Source organism: Gigantopelta aegis, chromosome 7 (genome assembly GCF_016097555.1).
Source record: "Gigantopelta aegis isolate Gae_Host chromosome 7, Gae_host_genome, whole genome shotgun sequence".
NCBI classification, from domain to species: domain Eukaryota; kingdom Metazoa; phylum Mollusca; class Gastropoda; order Neomphalida; family Peltospiridae; genus Gigantopelta; species Gigantopelta aegis.
This window is the reverse complement of record NC_054705.1, coordinates 18022468-18041475: the sequence shown is the minus strand read 5'-3', so window position 1 is coordinate 18041475 and position 19008 is coordinate 18022468. Positions and strand designations below refer to the sequence as shown.

The window sequence follows — 19008 nt, the reverse complement described above, 5'->3', positions numbered from 1 at the left end:
CCATAACTGGTTCAACAAAGGCCATGGCTTGTGCTATCCTGCCTGTGGTAAGCGCAAATAAAAGATCCCTTGATGCTAATCGGAAAGAGTAGCCCATGAAGTGGCGACAGCGGGTTTCCTCTCAAAATCTGTGTAGTCCTTAACCATTGTCTGACGCCATATAACCGTAAATAAAATGTGTTGAGTGCGTCGTTAAATAAAACATTTTTTTTTAAAACCTATGACTTGACCTGACCTGATCTGACTTGAACTAACAACAGCAGAAAAACAATGGATTTGATAAAATTAAGTAATGCATAAATTAACGGTAAAGAAGTTGCTAAAGGTGAAAGAAGTAACGTAACGCAAAAAATTTGCTTTTTAAACCACTCCCATCCTCCCCATTAAATATTGTGTAATGCTATACCTACCATTTCTAAAATTATGTCAAACTCGTCAATACCCCCCACCTCTCTAAAAGCAACGCCCCTGTCATAATGACTAATACTCAATTTTCTGTTTGTATTTATATTTTTGTAGTTTGGTAATAAATACTACATTAAAAATAAAATAAAGACATCTCTTAAAGAACAAAATATATGTTGCAATGACTGGTTACCGTATAAATGAAAATAAAGTTAAAGTTTGTTTTGTTTAACGACACTACTAGAGCACATTGATTAACTAATCATCGGCTATTGGATGTCAAACAATTGGTAATTCTGACATATAGTCCTATGGAGTGAACCTGCTACATTTTTCCATTAGTATGAAGGGATATTTTATATGCAGAATCCCACAGACATGGTAGCACATACCACGGCCTTTCATATACCAGCCGAGGTACACTGGCTTGAACGAGAGACAGCCCAGTGGGGGTCGATCCAATACAGACGGTGCATTAAGCGAACGCTTTACCACTGGGATACGTCCCGCTCATTATAAATGAAAATGAGATAACTGTCTAGAAAACAAACACAAAACTCTCGACAAAGACGTCCCCACCCCACCCAATAACGCATCTAATGATATTCACTCCCACTACACTGGCGTAGGAAGCGGGCGGTGGGGGGGGGGGGGGGGGGGGGCGGGGTCAAGGCTTAATCCAGTAGCAGCAGAGATGGTTTATAATAATAATAATAATAATAATAATAATAATATATATATATATATATATATATATATATATATATATATATATATATATATATATATATATATATATATATATATATATATATATATATATATATATATATATATATATATATATATATATATATATATAAATTCAAATGAAGCTTGTTATCGGTGTGTCACTAGTGCTCTATACTGTTACAGTAGAGCGGTTACACATATAATAATAACTTGGATATATTATACTTTGACTTCCATGGTTTATTTACATACAATACTGTTTCGTACAGGTCGCGACCTGTACGAAACAGTATTGTATGTAAATAAACCATGGAAGTCAAAGTATAATATATCCAAGTTATTATTATATGTATATATATATATATATATATATATATATATATATATATATATATATATATATATGTATGTGTGTGTGTGTGTGTGTGTGTGTGTGTGTGTGTGTGTGTGTGTATGTATGTGTCTGCGTGTGTTTGCGACACACACACACACACACACACACTCCCCACACAGTTTGGCACCTTACTGCCACTGTACTGGAGCGTTACGTAACTGTCTGTCGGCTCTTAAAATAAAGTGGACTTGCTTACCTAAAACAATTAATTCCCTTGTTTTATTACAATTTATTTGCAATTTTCCTTTCAAAATATGATATTTATCAATCTGAAATACCCTTTTCAAGAGTTGGCCCCCTTTCTAAAATATTTTCTGGGTTTGCTCTTGCTTAAGAGTCAGCGTCTTTAAAACTTCTGCGGAGCAAGACTGAATTACTCTCTTAGGATCAATCGAATGAAACCATTCACGCCTCTCAACAACCCGGAAGTGTTGTTTCTGATTGTAAACATGGTATTATCGAGCATATAAAACAATCTTAACAGCAACGATAACAAGATAACTTGAATTTCTATCACGATGGACTTTTATCCGGCGTCTGTCATCTTCTGTTTCCTAATTCCGGTAAACTGCCGCATGAATGTGCTATTTTTAGTAGCGGACGACATGAGAGCCGAACTGGAGGTGTACTACGGACCGGATTTCCCATCTCCCGTTCACCCGCCTATGTGGACTCCTTCGCTAAATTCTCTGGCGGTAAAAAGTCTTCTTCTAAAACGTTCATACGTTCAGCAAGCCGTCTGCTCGCCGAGTAGGAGTTCGCTTCTGACCGGCAGACGACCCGACACCACGCATGTGTACGATTTGCATCACTACTTCCGAAAAGTAGGAGGAAATTTTACAACGATTCCGGAATATTTCAAAATAAATGGCTACAGGACGATAGGAATGGGAAAGATATTTCACCCGGGCCTTGCTTCTGGTCACGACGATCCCATTTCGTGGACGGATCCTTACTTCCATGGAGTGCAGCCACCGGAATATGACAGTGGGCGGAGCTGGATGGCCATTCCGGAGTCCGAATGGTCAAAGAAGCCAATCCTCGATACCCAGCTTGCAGACCACGCTGTTACAGTGCTGAGGCAAGTCGCTACTAAGGCAAAATCAGGGGAGCAGCCATTTTTCGTTGCAGTTGGGTTTCATAAGCCCCATCTGCCGTTCGTTTTCCCCGACAAATTCCTGAGTTATTATCCGCCAGAATCCATCAGACTTCCTCCGAATGCTTATGCTCCTGACCACATGCCCAACGTAGCGTGGACCAAGTACGGAGAGTTGAGAAAATACAAAGATATAAATGCGTTGAACGCTACTGGCGACATTAACACAACGCTACCTAGAGACGTGGTGCTGGCGTTGAGAAGAGCCTACTACAGTGCCCTGTCGTATACAGACAGCGAACTGGGGCGAATTGTCCTGGAGCTGAACAAACTGGGTCTGGCGAACAACACGATCGTGTCTTTCTGGGGAGACCACGGCTGGCAGCTAGGGGAGCACGGGGAGTGGTGCAAACACACCAACTTCGAACTGGCTGTCCACGCGCCGATGATGGTGCACGTGCCCGGTCTCACCGACGGAGGCATCGTCACGGAGCAGCTTACGGAATTCGTCGATCTCTTTCCAACCCTGGCGGAAGCTGCCGGACTACCTCCTCTCCCACTGTGTCCCGTCGACTCGACAAAAGTCGGGTTATGTCGGGAAGGAATGAGTCTCGTGCCTATCATGCGTGATCCAAAGACAAAGTGGAAGAAGGCGGCGTTTTCTCAGTATCCCAGAAACGAAGGAAACACGATGGGCTACAGCATGAGGACCGACAGATACAGGTACACGGAGTGGCCGAGATTTAAAGGCAAGCCTCTGTACAAACCGGACTGGAGTAAACTCTTTGGTGTCGAGCTGTACGACCACGTAATTGACCCAGAGGAAAATGTCAACCGTGCAGATGACCCAAGCTATACGGATATCAGGAAGGAGTTGAGCAGTATGTTGAGAGCCGGATGGCGATCAGCCATTCCCCACTGAGTCATTAAATCAAAATAATCGGACAAAAATAGGTAAACTGATTATGATGCCACTAAAACATGGATTTGATTTGCAGATAGTTGCCCTTGCTCAGTGTTCAGTTATCGCAACGTAATAATAATACGAAGTACTTAATATTTCCATGCCTGCCAATAGTGAGATACTATATATATACTCGATGTTTTTATATTTTGTGTATTTTTTAAATAAATATTTTTCCAGTAATGTTGTTCATTTATATAATCTTTACTAGTTCATTACTAATGTAAAATACAAGCTCATTTTCAGTTCAACTTATTTTCGTGCTTATATCCAATTAAGATTCAAGCACGCTGTCCTGGGCACACACCTCAGCCATCTGGGCTGTCTGTCCAGGACACTGGGTTAGTTGTTTGTGATTAGTGAGAGAGAAGAGGATGTAGTGGTCTTACACCTACCCTTTGAGTCGTTAAATCTCGATCTTGTAACTTTCAGGCAGCATGTTGCCGTTGCGTGGTATGGATCTGAGGGGTTCGAATATAAACCTAGCGCGCCATTGTGTCTACATTTTCCCCAGAAGACCTGTTAGCCCAATATTGGATTGTGAAAATAGGGGGTGGGACGTTGGCCAGTAGTAAAGCGCTCGCTTGATACGCGGTCGGTCTAGGATCTATCTCATTCGGTGGGCCCATTGAGCTATTTCTCGTTCCAGCCAGTGCACCACAACTGGTATACCAAAGGTCGTGGTATGTGCTATCCTGGCTGTGGGATGGTGCATATAAAAGATTCCTTGCTACTAATGGAAACATGCACGAGTTTCCTCTCTAAGACAATGTAAAATACCAAAATTAATGTTTAACATCCAATAGCCGATGAACCAGCCTCGGTGGCGTCGTGGTAGGCCATCGGTCTACAGGCTTGTAGATAATGGGTTCGGATCCCAGTCGACGCATGGGATTTTTAATCCAGATACCGACTCCAAACCCTGAGTGAGTGTTCCGCAAGGCTCAATGGGTAGGTGTAAACCACATTTTCCGACCAGTGATCCATAACTGGTTCAACAAAGGCCATGGTTTGTGCTATCCTGCCTGTGGGAAGCGCAAATAAAAGATCCCTTGCTTCTAATCGGAAAGAGTAGCCTATGTAGTGGCAACAGCGGGTTTCCTCTCAATATATGTCGAGGCATGGGATTTTTGAATCCAGATAACCGACTCCAAACCCTGAGTGCGTCTCCGCAAAACTCAATGGGTAGGTGTAAACCATAGCCTTGATTAATAAACCATGTGCTCCATAAATGTTGCTTCAACAAACCTTTTTGTTGTAAAAATTGTTTTTAGCTATCCTCGGTGGGTGGGTGGGGCGTTCTTACGAAATACACCCGCCCACCCCCTTGCTGCCACCCCCACCCCGGAAAGACGTAGCCTATGTGACTAGTGGCAACACTGCGGGTTTCCTCTCAAAATATATGTGTGGTCCTTATACCAGAAGTTTATTCTGACGCCATCATAACCGTTTAATTAATTATCGGCAAATCGGCAAGTGTTGAGTGCGTCGTTAAATAAAACATTTCAGATTTTCTTTCCAATACCCCAGTGATTAGACTTGTACTATTATAAATGTGCTCTCTCTCTCTGTTGCTAAACGGAACAAACTCTTTTTGTTGTAAAAAATCTCTCTGAATGGATCCACCGAGATGGTTCGATCCTGCGACGCAAGCACTTAACCGGGATGAGCTAAATCCTGCCACCCGTGCTATCCGCCGTGTGAGGAACATTCGACTGTGGTTTTCGAGTATAAACAATTCGTTTTGTATTCGTAACACAGGTATTGATAAAAGCCTATTAAAATGTAGCTGATAAAGTTTATATCGTTTTCGGAGGTGGATCCAGAAGATAAATGTGGAATTCTAAAAGGACAGTTATATTTGTATATATATATACTATACCTGTAGGGGGGTTATATGTTATCCCGGATACTTTGAATAAATATGACCAGATACGCGTTTTCAGGGCAATTTAGTGTTGAATAGTTTTTTTTTTTTTTTTTTTTTTTGACACGACTAGAGCACATTGAAAAACAGTAATTTGACATTTTGTTTAGAAAGGACCACCACTAAGAAAAAAAGCTTTATTGCATATAAACAATCCACATACGGATGGTCAAAACATATTGTTTTCCATTAATAGCATGGGATCTTTTATATCCCATAGACAAGATAGCACATACCACGGTCTTTGGTGTACCAGTCGTGATGCACTGGACATTTCAAACGGGCGGCGGGTTGTGCGTTACGGGACTTGCGTGACCCTCATCTGGACCCGTCAATGATGGCGGGTACGAATCTAGATGAAGAGTCAAATAATATAATACATTCACCTACCTGTCTTGGCAATGTCCACGCTGCTATATCCGTTCTGATAGCTCCAATATAGTACGAATACACACAAAGAAATTTAATATATTTTCTTGTACACACTAAATATGCTCATAGACGTCAAATAGCGTTACCCATCACATCTATCTGAATTTAAGCCAAATTCAAAAGAATGTACGTAGAGCAACTTTGGCGTCAATAATCATATTAAAACGTCATCGTATTGTTGACGTAATAGTTATGTTTCCGGCAACGTCCGTAATATACGGAAACTATCGAAGTGCCATTCAAAGTTTTCTTTTTGTTTTCAAATGGGCCATTTCTCGTTCCAGCCAGTGCACCACGACTGGTATAGCAAAAGCAGTGGTATGTACTATCCTGTCTGTGGGATGGCGCATATAAAAGATCCCTTGCTACTAATGGAAAAAAAATGTAGTGGGTTTCCTCTCTATGACTGTGTCAAAATAACCATATGTTTGACAGCCGATGATTAATAAATCAATGTGCTCTCGTGGTGTCATTAAATCAAAAACAAACTTTAAACTCTTTTCCCTAAAATACCAAATGTTGGGAGACGATTACCTTGGTGAACTAAGGTGAGCAAAAAAAAAAGTCAAGAAGATGAAGACATGTTTTCTATACAAAACAGTACAAAAAATGTATTGGTATTTATCAAATAACACGGGCGTAGGAAGGTACTAAAAAGTGGGACACACACACACACACACACACACACACACACACACACACACACACACCAGAGGCGGATCTAGGGAGGGGCCCGGGCCTCCCCTAAATTTTACGATAGTTATAATTTTATTATATATTAATTTTCATTTTTTTACGATCCCCCTTCAAACCTCCCCCACAGAGTTCCCATGGCATTCCACCTCATGTCAGTGCCCCCCCCCCCCCCCCCCCCCCCCCCACCCCCATGGATTTTCTAGATCCGCCACTGCATACATACATGTAATACTTAATAGTTATACCCATACTTGTGTATCGGTGAATATCCCCTGAGGCGGATCCGGGGGGGGGGGGGGCAGGGGCCCGTCCCCCTAAATGGATTTTCTGGATCCGCCACTGTTCCCTACAGTTTTGGTAGTGGGGCCTCTGAGGCGAAGCCGAGGAGATTCTCATTACTAAAACTGGAGGGATATTGACCGATACACCGAGTAAGTGTGGTCATAACTGACTTATATCCCACTTTAGATCGAGTTAATTATTATATTCGTTCTATGGCAAATTAGATCAGTAAACTACATAGAGGATATTTCATGTTTTTTTTTTTTTGTCAAATATGATTTATATCTAATCGAGTGAAGTTTGCAATCATATCTCACGAGTCGCGCTTGCGCGACGAGTGTGATATGATTGCAAACTATAAATCATAATAATTTGACAAAAAACATGAAATTTTCTACTTATTAAATAACTTTTGCCAATTTACCTTTATTTTTAAAATGCCAGCAACAAAATAGTTCCGGCTTTCTTACAGTGAAGATAACACTTTCTACAGTGACGATAACACATTTTAGAGTGAAATAGTGAAATTTTCACTCTAAAATGTGTTATCGTCACTGAGTGACTGATAACACTTTTATTTCACTGATATTTTAAGATATTTCACTAAATGTTATATAATAAAAAGTAGTAAATAATGAAACGTGGACCAGATGTTTTCTACCACACTTCCACACTTTCTACGTCCCTTCGGACTAAACATACAAGAGGAACAATGGATATACCTTCCGCATTTCAATGTATGTCGGAATGGAATGGAATGGAAAATTGTTTAACGTGCACATTCAGAGCAAACTGTTGTAGCGCACGCCTGTCCTGGGCACAAGTACCGGCCTCAACCGGTTCCTCCATCCAGGACAAGAAATGTAAGTTATGAGAATACACAGATAAATGTTCATTGCATTATGCACTTTAAAAAAAAGAGGGTAAAGTTTGTTTTATTTAACGACGCCACTAGAGCACATTGATTTTTGATTTTATCATCGGCTATTGGACGTCAAACATATGGTCATTCTGACATTGTTTTTTAGTGAAACCTGCTGTCGCCACATAGGCTATTCTTTTACAAAAGGCAGCAAGGAATATTTTATTTGCGCTTCCTACAGGCAGGATAGCACAAACCATGGCCTTTGTTGAACCAGTTATGGATCACTGATCGGTGCAAGTGGTTTACACCTACCCATTGAGACTTGCGGACCACTCACTCAGGGTTTGGAGTCGGTATCTGGATTAAAAATCCCATGCCTCGACTGGGATCCAAAAAAAGAAAAATACAGGTGTACCATGAAACACATTTTGAGGAAACGTGTAGGTGTATCCGTGAATATCTCTACACTTTTAACAAAAGAAACCATGACAACGAGACCGGAAGTGAGGTGTGTGTATGTATATCATTTTACCCGAAAGACGTTGTTTTTGCCCGAATGCGGATATTTTCTCCAGCAATAGAAGGGCAGTTGACTCCTTGACCCACCCATCCACGTATTGAATGCTTATGACGACTTTGGTTGCTGAGACGTGACACCCGTCAGTTAACATAACTATTTTTGGGATTAACGTCGACGACGGAGGGTAAGCCTGTCGATGTAGTGCCTAATGGCATAATGTAAATTGGCGTTTAGACTAAATAATTCAGTAAATGTTTTTTATTTCGTCAAACAAATTGCAGCAATTTGTTCACATCCTGTGGTTTCTCACCTGGTGGCTGCCCCCATAGACGGGTAATAATTATTTCATGTTGCTTTTAGTCTCGGGAACCCCGTTTAATCAATGTATATCGTCAGAGAATTGGTGAATAACGAAGAGGCCTTATTAGAGTTGTGTCATGAGAAAATATAGTTAATGTCAACATATTACGCATAGTTGTCACATTGTCACGGCAGCAATTTGGGTTGTAAAATCGATTGCCCTGGGTGAATACGCCCGGGGCTTTGTCCTTTCCAACCAGTGCTCCTCGACTGGTATATAAATGGCCTGTAAATATAAATGCGCCTTTGTTGCTTCTTGGAGCAACTTGAATGGTGGCGCGTCACCTCTCTTTCTCTGTCTCTCTTTCTCTGTCTCTGTCTCTCTGTCTCTCTTTCTTTCTCTGTCTCTCTCTTTCTCTGTCTCTCTCTCTCTGTCTCTCTTTCTCTGTCTCTCTCTCTCTTTCTCTGCCTCTCTCTGTCTCTCTTTCTCTTTCTGTCTCTGTCTGTCTCTGTCTCTCTCTGTCTCTCTCTCTCTCTCTCTCTCTCTCTCTCTCTCCATAAGCGTACGAGACAGGGGCAGGGGACAACTGCCTTGCCCCTCTCCCTAGTCCTGGAACCAAACCTCAGAAATGATATAGATATTATGTCAAAATGTGCTAACCTGAGACATTTTTACTATTTATTTCCAGCATTCTATCCGCAAAATGAGTTGTAATCCATGTAAAAATACGTAGTGATTCGTTTGCAACCATATATAACCGTTTCGTATTGTAATTCAGATTCGGGCATTTTTATTTATTCGGGCAAAACTCTCTGCCTCCCTACAAAAACGAGTCCATACGCCACCAACACCCTCTGTCTCTCTCTCTCTCTGTCTGTCTGTCTGCCTGTCTCTCTCTGTCTCTGTCTGTGTCTCTCTCTCTCCCCTCTCTCTCCCTCCCTCTCTTTGAATCTCTCCCCCCCCCCTCTCTCTCTCTCTCTCTCTCTCTCTCTCTCAGTGGTATATCACAACTGGTATGTGCTGCCGTATTGTTCATATAAAAGATACCTTGCTGCTAATTAATACAAGTATGGGTTGTCTGTGCTCCCTTACGCTTGCCTGTTTGAGTGTGCGATTACCTCCTCAACATTTCTCCTTTTTGGGACGAAAGAACAGTTCCACACTAGAACTTGCGCTCAAGATAGGCGTGCGCTACAACAGCTTAATCTGAACATGCACGTTAAATTATTTCCAATACAATCTAATTAATGTAAAAAACAAAAACAATGTAGAGATTTCCTTTGACAACCAGCGTGGGTCGGACTTGCAACCAATAGCTGATGATTCATTTATTAAAGGGACATTCCTGAGTTTACTGCATTGTAAGATGTTTCTGACTAATAAAATATTTCTACAGTTAAACTTACATATTAAGTCTATTTTCTTGTTTAGAATATCAGTGTCTGTATATTCAATGTGTTTCTGGTCGTCTTAATATTTGTAAGGAACCCAAACTGGATTTTTTCTTTAAATAATTTCGTACGTACGAAAAAAACACTTTTAGGAAATAAAATGAAATTTAACCTAGTACAAATATTAGAACAATCAGAAACACGTTTAATATACAGCCACTAATAGTTTATGTAGAAAAATATATTTGATATGTTATTACAATCGTTAAAAAGTGTCTCTTAGTCGATAACATCTTAAAATTTGCAGCAAACTGAGGAATGTCCCTTTAATGTCATCTAGTGACACTGCCGTTTAACAATATAAAGTACAACCCTTTGAATGATACCCTAAAAAGGCCTCATCTCATATGTTCCATTCTGATATTGCAAGATAATGTCAATTCGCAATACCCATAACTAGGCGATTAGCGGGAAAACGGCGCGATATCACCCTGGAGTGCTTCACAAATGGAGCAGTTTGTTGATACCCGTCAATAAAACTGCTCATAACCTGAGGAAGTCAGCTTTCATGAATTTAAAAGAGAACAAACCAGACAGAAACGTCAATCAAACTGGAAGAGCGTCAGATATTAGGCTGCGATTGCTTTTTGTCCAAGAGAAATCTGAAGGTACGTACACTTTACATTTTATTTCGTAAATCCATTTAGGTAGCCAGGCGCGGATCCAGGATTTTTAAATAGGGGGGGCCCCGAGGGCATGCTCCCCCGCGAAATTTTGAAATAAGTGCATTTTTGTGTAATTCCACTCTAGTGTATGATATAGTTAAAAATAAATAATAACTTGACCCCAAAAATAGGGGGGGGGGGGGCCCGGGCCCCTTGGGCCCCCCACTAAATCCGCGCCTGGTAGCCCATGTACTCTGACTGTAACAGACTTTGACGGACATTACGACAGTTATCAACGCTCATTACCGTCAGAAACCCTTCAGAAACTAAGTACTTTAAAGGCATACTGTCGCGGATTTAAAGACATTATTTCTGTAAATATGGATAATAACTAAAAACGACATTAATTGTTGGAAACCAAATCTAGCTACTGCATCACCTTAACTGAACCATGATGGAGTGAAATCCATGTCAACCCTCTCGGCAATTTTAGTTTTTGAATTATGGACCATTGCCATAATTCAATTATTTTCACAAAATAACATTAATAAATGGAGTATGGTGGTTATGAAGATGGATGAGTAAAGTACAGTTAGGGACAAATCAAATTATATTTGTTCAGGTAATACTTTGTTAGACCATTAAATAGGTTAGTGTTCTGTGACAATATGCCTTTAAAACCGTTTTTGATCGGAACATTATTGAAAGGGAGTGCTGCAACTATGTATTTAATATAACCGGAACATTATTGAAAGAGGGTGCTGCAACTACGTATTTAATATAACCGGAACATTATTGAAAGGGAGTGCAGCAACTACGTATTTAATATAACCGGAACATTATTGAAAGGGGGTGCAGCAACTACGTATTTAATATAACCGGAACATTATTTAAAGGGGGTGCTGCAACTACGTATTTAATATAACCGGAACATTATTGAAAGGGAGTGCAGCAACAACGTATTTAATATAACCGGAACATTATTGAAAGGGGGTGCAGCAACTACGTATTTAATATAACGGGAACATTATTGAAAGGGGGTGCAGCAACTACGTATTTAATATAACCGGAACATTATTGAAAGGGGGTGCAGCAACTACGTATTTAATATAACCGGAACATTATTTAAAGGGGGTACTGCAACTACGTATTTAATATAACCGGAACATTATTGAAAGGGGGTGCAGCAACTACGTATTTAACTGGAACATTATTGAAAGGGGGTGCTGCACTACGTATTTAATATAACCGGAACATTATTGAAAGGGGGTGCAGCAACTACGTATTTAATATAACCGGAACATTATTTAAAGGGGGTACTGCAACTACGTATTTAATATAACCGGAACATTATTGAAAGGGGGTGCAGCAACTACGTATTTAACTGGAACATTATTGAAAGGGGGTGCTGCACTACGTATTTAATATAACCGGAACATTATTGAAAGGGGGTGCAGCAACTACGTATTTAATATAACCGGAACATTATTGAAAGGGGGTGCAGCAACTACGTATTTAATATAACCGGAACATTATTGAAAGGGGGTGCAGCAACTACGTATTTAATATAACCGGAACATTATTGAAAGGGGGTGCAGCAACTACGTATTTAACTGGAACATTATTGAAAGGGGGTGCAGCAACTACGTATTTAATATAACCGGAACATTATTGAAAGGGGGTGCAGCAACTACGTATTTAATATAACCGGAACATTATTGAAAGGGGGTGCAGCAACTACGTATTTAGCTGGAACATTATTTCTTCCTATAGTGTCTGTATTATTGATTAATATGTAAAATATTTGTTATCGGGGAACTCGAAAATGATCGATGTAAAGGTATTTAACGTCAAACATAGGATTGTTGTTGTATTAAAGCGGGAATCTTTGACTACCGTTTGGTAGGCAGAAATTGCGCAGAAGTTATATATGTCCAAATATCCGTCTAACTCTCTTACCATCAGAGTACTCGGGCTACCATTCAGACACCGAATAGCCGTAGTTTAACAATACAGGGCTCGAAATACGAAATGGCCTGCTGTTATTTATTTTATTTTTTTGACGTAGCAGGCCAAAAACATATATGGCCGGCTAACAAAAAATATGGCCTGCTGGAAATTAGACAGCACGGGGTGAGTAGAGGATTTGAGACAGTGTGTGGAAAATTATTACCTCTGAGATCTATTTTAGAGCATTATAAAATTAAAATATAACAGAATCATGTGCTCAGCCTCAGATAAAGAGAAGATGAGATGATGGTACATACATCTGTCTCTTGAATAATGACCTCCAATTTTTGTTTGTAATTTCAGCAGGTGAATTTATATTTCACCAGCTAGGTCTGAAAATGGACTGGGTTTTTTGTAGGGTTTTTTGTTTGTTTGTTTATTGTTGTTGGTTTTTTGTAGGGTTTTTTTTTGTTTTTTTTTTGTTTTGTGTTGGTTTGTTTGGGGTTTTTTGGAGGGGGGGGGGGTATATCGGTCGCTATTTCGAGCCCTAAAATGTGCTGAGGTGTCATTAAATAAAGTTTCCTTTCCATTCCTTCCTTTTATCCAAATACCATTAAAGACTCCAGATGCTCTTACAGCATACTGTGAAATACTTGGATTGTTCGCGGTGGGTTTCGTGAACTTGTTGTGACGAATTTAAGAACACAACGAAAATATATTATAATATACATTCGAATTTCTGATACTACCTTTCCGATCTACAAATATAATTACCCAAAGATATGTGTTTCATAGAAAAAACACGAAAGTTTAATCCCACGATTTTACAGCAAAACTATATTTTTGTCTAAAACTTCGTGTTTAAGTTGAAATAGTAAGCCAAATAACATACAATTCTTTTTTTTCTTCTTTTTTTTCAGAAAGAATAATTTTTAATTAAATTTGACAAATTTGTTTCCTGGATTAGAAACATCATTTTGTCAAATTGAGGATGTAGGCCTCTATTAGTAGCACCTGTTGGCGTAAATATGTGAAGATGAGTCACTGAGAAGAGTCGTCTGGCAGGGACACTGTATAACTAAAAAGAGTAATGATGGATCGTTTATTCATCGTCAGCTCGGATGAACTCGGAACACTGGATCAGAATCCTACCATGAGTAACAGTACAGCGTACGTAACAGACCCGGATGCAGTATTAATCTGGCGAACCATCCCTCCGGTTTTACTTTGCTGCGGGACAGTCGGAAGTGTGCTATCTCTCGTAGTTCTTACCCAGAAGTCCATGAAGCGGTCACCGATGACGTCATATCTGACAACACTCGCCGTCATAGACATCATGGTTTTGTACACGGGCCTGCTTCGACATTGGTTGAAGTATTTTTTCGATATCGAGATACGGTCTTTAAACATCTTCTTCTGCAAGGTGCACCCGTGGCTGGTGTACTTGACGTTGGACATGTCTGCGTGGCTACTGGTGTGCATGACGTTGGAGCGTGTGGTGTCGGTGTGGAAGCCGCACAGAGTCAAAACCATTTGCACGTCTACAGCATCTCACATCTCCATCGTTGTTGTGGTCGTGTTTCTACTCGGCATCAACTCTCACTTCGTGTACGGAAAGGAACTCATTGACGTTGTCAAGGACAACGTCACGTCCAAAAAGTGTACGCAGACTGACGAACATTACCGACATTTCCTGTACGATATCTTCCCGTGGATAGACCTGTGCATTTACTGTCTGATACCCTTCTCAATTCAGATAGTCGGAAACTGTTTGATAATCGGGAAAATTGTATTAAACGCCCGCCGGATGTCGGCCGTTATGAAAAACCAAAATGAGAAAGAAAACAGAAAGCGCCAAGTGTCCTCCATGACGGTGATGCTTCTGACCTTGAATGCTGTGTTCCTGCTGTGTACGTCACCGGTTTCTGTGTACATAATCTACATAGGTTATTGGAAGCTACAGAATATTAACTATCAGTCGAGATCGACGGATTTGATGTGGGTTTTGTCGATCTGTTTGATGTACTTTAACAACTCGTTCAATTTTCTGTTTTACTGTCTCAGTGGGAAACGATTCCGGTCGGAGCTGAAGCATGTGTTTCGGGGATTACCCACGAGTTCGTCGAAACCGGACACGTTCACTCTGTCTCACGCGGAAAGTACTCCCCAGATTGGCAGGACTCCAACTGACAAAAACACCAATGAGACGTACATTACTCGGTTTTAAAGTCGCAGACCCTAGTTTTATCCCGTGAAAATTAACTCTTAAGTTTGGTTAACCTACACACCTGTAAGACATTTGGATAAAATTACAATAGAGTGAAACAAGAGTCTGTAATTTTGAAACGAGGAAATACCCTTAAAAATAGACTAGAGCTAAGCTTGTCTCCATGGCAGTTACTTTTCAAAAGGTACGTGTTTTTTTTTTAAACTGGAAAAAAAAATGTTTTTCGTGGTATTAGAAACACAAGGATGCACAAACACTTCGGGTGTACGGAAACGGATAATCTGAACAATAAAATCTAACTAATGTCTGATTTTAATTGTCTAAACTTTACTCTAATAGTGAAACATACGCTATAGTGTTTAAAAACTAAGGTCTGTTGCTTTAAATCACTCTGTTGTTTGTGTGTTTTACAAACGGATTCAGGATTCTGTCAAACGGAGTGACCGGGATATTGACGTATACTGACAGAATTTGAGCGAGTGATTAACAGGAACAATTTTAGAATGGTGCAATGCGCTTTAAACAGGGAGGAGGAATCTGGGGGTTGGAGCGCGCTGTGCCAGGTCGTCCTTTTAAGATACTATCTTGGCTTTGCTGCCATTGTTCCATGTTTCGGTCTAATAAGAACCCATTTGAAGACTACAAATACATACTGCATTCACTTTCTTGTTCACGATACTGGTGTCTGTCACTGTCTGTATATACTGGTCGTGTCTTTAATGTTTCTGACACCCAATAGCCGATGTATTTTTCGTGCTGGGGTGTCGTTAAACATTCATTCATTCATTCATTCATGTTTCTAGTAGCCTAAACTGGATTTATGTGCCAATAATGTATTTTCGAAATAGCCTATATATATTTGGAAATTTGTTTTTAAAAACATATATATAATTAAACAACAGCAACCATAATGTACTTTTGAAAAATCTATATTAAGAAGTTGGGTTGTTTTGGGGTTTTTTTTAAATATATAATTAAAACAACAGCAACAAACAACAAAACAAAAATAAACCAACAAAAACCAACAAAGAAACACGATAACATTGACATTATTACCCATATGGTTAAAACTTTCTTGGTTCAAATCAAAGTGATACATCCCACTAGAACGTCATCGATTGGCGCACTACAACCGTACAGGACGCCATCCAAACGAGTTGAGTGATATAAATTAAGATCGATTGTGGGCAATAAATAGGATATTAAACTCGCTACCATTTCGTATCATGTTTATGTCCCTCGTTAAATAATTTTCATTGTCACTTGCTAAAGCTCGTGACAATTAAAAATTATATTACTCGGGACGTAAACATGATACGAAACGGAAGCTTGTTTAATATCCTATAATTATTCGTGTATAAAGTAAAGTTTTGTTTTATTTAACGACGCCACTAGAGCACATTGATTTTTGTATCTTATCATCGGCTATTGGACGTCAAACATATGGTCATTCTGACACTGTTTTTGTGCTGTATTGAAGAGAATGTTACACCCCTGCACCACGATGAGGTTACAGTGTGTTGAGTGCGTCGTTAAATAAAACATGTCCTTCCTTCCTTATTAAATTGTGAAAAAAACAACAAAAACCCCCAAACAAGGACAGAAATTTAATAAAATTATACAAACGGTCTTGTTGCTGCCGCTGTTGTTGTTTTAGCATATATGTGACTAACGTCAAATCGGGGCCCCGTTCCACGAAGCGATCTTAGCCCTAAGATCAACTTAAAGGGACATTCCTGATTTTGCTGCAATGTTTAAGATGTTATCGACTAACAGAGACTTTTGAACGATTGTAATTACATATCCAAGTATAATTTTATGCATAAAATATTAGTGGCTGTATATTAAACGTGTTTCTGATCGTTCTAATATTTGTACTAGGTTAACTTTCATTGTATTTCCTAAAATACGAAATTACTTGAAGACAAAATCCAGTTTGGGCGTCTTACAAATATTAAGACGACCAGAAACACATTATACAAACACTGATATTCTAAATAAGAAAATATATTCAATATGCAAGTTTAATCGTAGAAATATTTTATTAGTCGGAAACATCTTACAATGCAGCAAACTCAGGAATGTCCCTTTAAGTGCACAGGGTAGCTATGCGCTTAAGGTAATCTTAGGGCTAAGATCGCTTCGTGGAACGGGGCCCAGGGGCCCATTTCACTAAACATCGTAAGTTTACGTCTGCAACTAGCAGTTATACCGGCCATGCGTTTACAAGTGTTTGGCATCTTATTTCACGAAGAATATTACATCATTACAGTAGACGGAACATTTTGAGGAGAAAAGAAATTGAAATATATATAGTTCAAACTATATTAGATTTACTATTAGAAATAATAAGAATTGTGGTTCAGTCATAAATTTACGTTTACGTGCAAAACTAGGCTTACGATGTTTTGTGAAATTGGGCCCAGCATGCCACCTTCGTCACCCCTCAACCCCCCCCCCCATTCCCCGCCCCGCCCATCTATGGAACATCATTAAATTTACAATGTCCTTTATTGACAACTCGCTGTTTATATTTCATTATTATCACAACAGGACATTGGTGTAACTACGAATTTGTTATTGGGGAGTTATGAGGCAGATATAAAGGTTGGGGTGGGGGGGGGGGGGTATCCTTGGGGATGAGGTAGCTCGAGTCACCTCCAGCCCTACCCCTTATTGACATCAATATCAATAAATGGTAGGGCTGGAGGTATCTCGAGCTAGGGATGAGGGCATGACCCCCATGCACCCGCTTGGATACGTCACTGTGATAGAAAAAGGGCGGGACGTAGCCCAGTGGTAAAGCGTTCGCTTAATACGCGATCGGTCTGGGATCGATCCCTGTCGTTGGGCCCGTTGGGCTATTTCTTGGTCCAGCAAGTGCATCACGAGTCACTGGTATATCAAAGGCCGTGGTATGTGCTATCATGTCTGTGGGATGGTACATATAAAAGATCCCTTGCTGCTAATCGAAAAGAGTAGCCCATGAAGTGGCAACAACGGGTTTCCTCTCTCAGTATCTTTGTGGTCGTTAACCATATGTCTGATGCCATATAACTGTAAATAAAATGTGTTGAGTGCGTCATTAAATAAATCATTTCCTTCCTTCCTTCTGTAATAGAAAAAAACATGACCATCTTTTATGAGTGTGACAGTAAGAGTGCAAGTAACGTAGCATCCACACTCTCAGGCACGGCGGAGCGAGGTGGGGGTAGGTGGGGGTAACTGTACCCCCTCCCCCCAATAATTCTGAATCAAAAATATTATTGGTAGTAAATTTTCGTAAAAATATGCACTTAAATAGTGTTGTATTTACCAGCATTTATCATGACGAATTTTACTTGTAGAATGCAGGAAATTAGATTTCAGGACATCTAGTTTTCAAAATTGTACAGGGGAACTTTGCGCCCTCGATCTCAGTCAGACTCCTCTCCCCCCTCCCATTATATACTAGCTTCCGCCGTACCTGACGCTGAAGTCCGAAAGCTAAAGCATGAAGCCATCTAGGCCGCTATCCTCGGGTTCGTGCACAGTGCTCACGTTTGACCACAGTGTTAATGAAAAAATGCTTGTCAAGATATAGATTAAATCAGACAGGACTGTTTACTTCCTGGAATGACACCTATCACTGTACGAGTGTAAATACGGGACTATTCTGTTTATGAACGAATTACAAAACAGTAAATTGTGTTTTTCAACCAGTGGCATAGCCAGAGGTGAATGGGTGGGGAGGGGGTGGGGAGGGGGGTGGGGGTGGGGCTGGTGCACGGGGACCATGCCGACCGCAATCAAACCTTCTTTTTTTTTTTAAATGTACTACATTTTATAAAACCAAACATACATACATACATACATACATACATACATAAACACACACACACACACATATATATACATACATACATACATACACATACATACATGGAAGCTTCAATAGCTCAGAGCGTATCGTGTTTAGTCTTGCAATTTGCGGGCGATTCGGTGCCACAGGTTCGAGTCCCAGCAACGGCATGGGACAATTTGTGAGGCCAGAAAGGATTTAATTATTTCCTGCGCCAGTGCGTTAATATCTATGTATGTAACAGTCAACCTCGACATACATACAATATATAGATATTCATACATCAATACATACATACATGGATGTCTGGATAGCTCAGA

At 40.1% G+C, this 19008-nt stretch overlaps 2 protein-coding genes across 2 annotated transcripts; both read left to right on the top strand.

Moving 5' to 3' along the window:
• The first annotated feature begins 1952 nt into the window (after positions 1-1952).
• LOC121377054 (iduronate 2-sulfatase-like) lies at positions 1953-3774 on the top strand. Its single transcript, XM_041504913.1, has one exon. The coding sequence runs from the start codon at positions 2050-2052 to the stop codon at positions 3547-3549; it is 1500 nt and encodes a 499-aa protein (XP_041360847.1). The 5' UTR covers positions 1953-2049; the 3' UTR covers positions 3550-3774.
• Positions 3775-13114: 9340 nt separating this feature from the next.
• Positions 13115-15834, top strand: LOC121377695 (probable G-protein coupled receptor 139). Its single transcript, XM_041505776.1, has one exon. It carries the CDS (start codon positions 13711-13713, stop codon positions 14845-14847), a length of 1137 nt encoding a protein of 378 aa, XP_041361710.1. The 5' UTR covers positions 13115-13710; the 3' UTR covers positions 14848-15834.
• The last annotated feature ends 3174 nt before the right edge of the window (positions 15835-19008 follow it).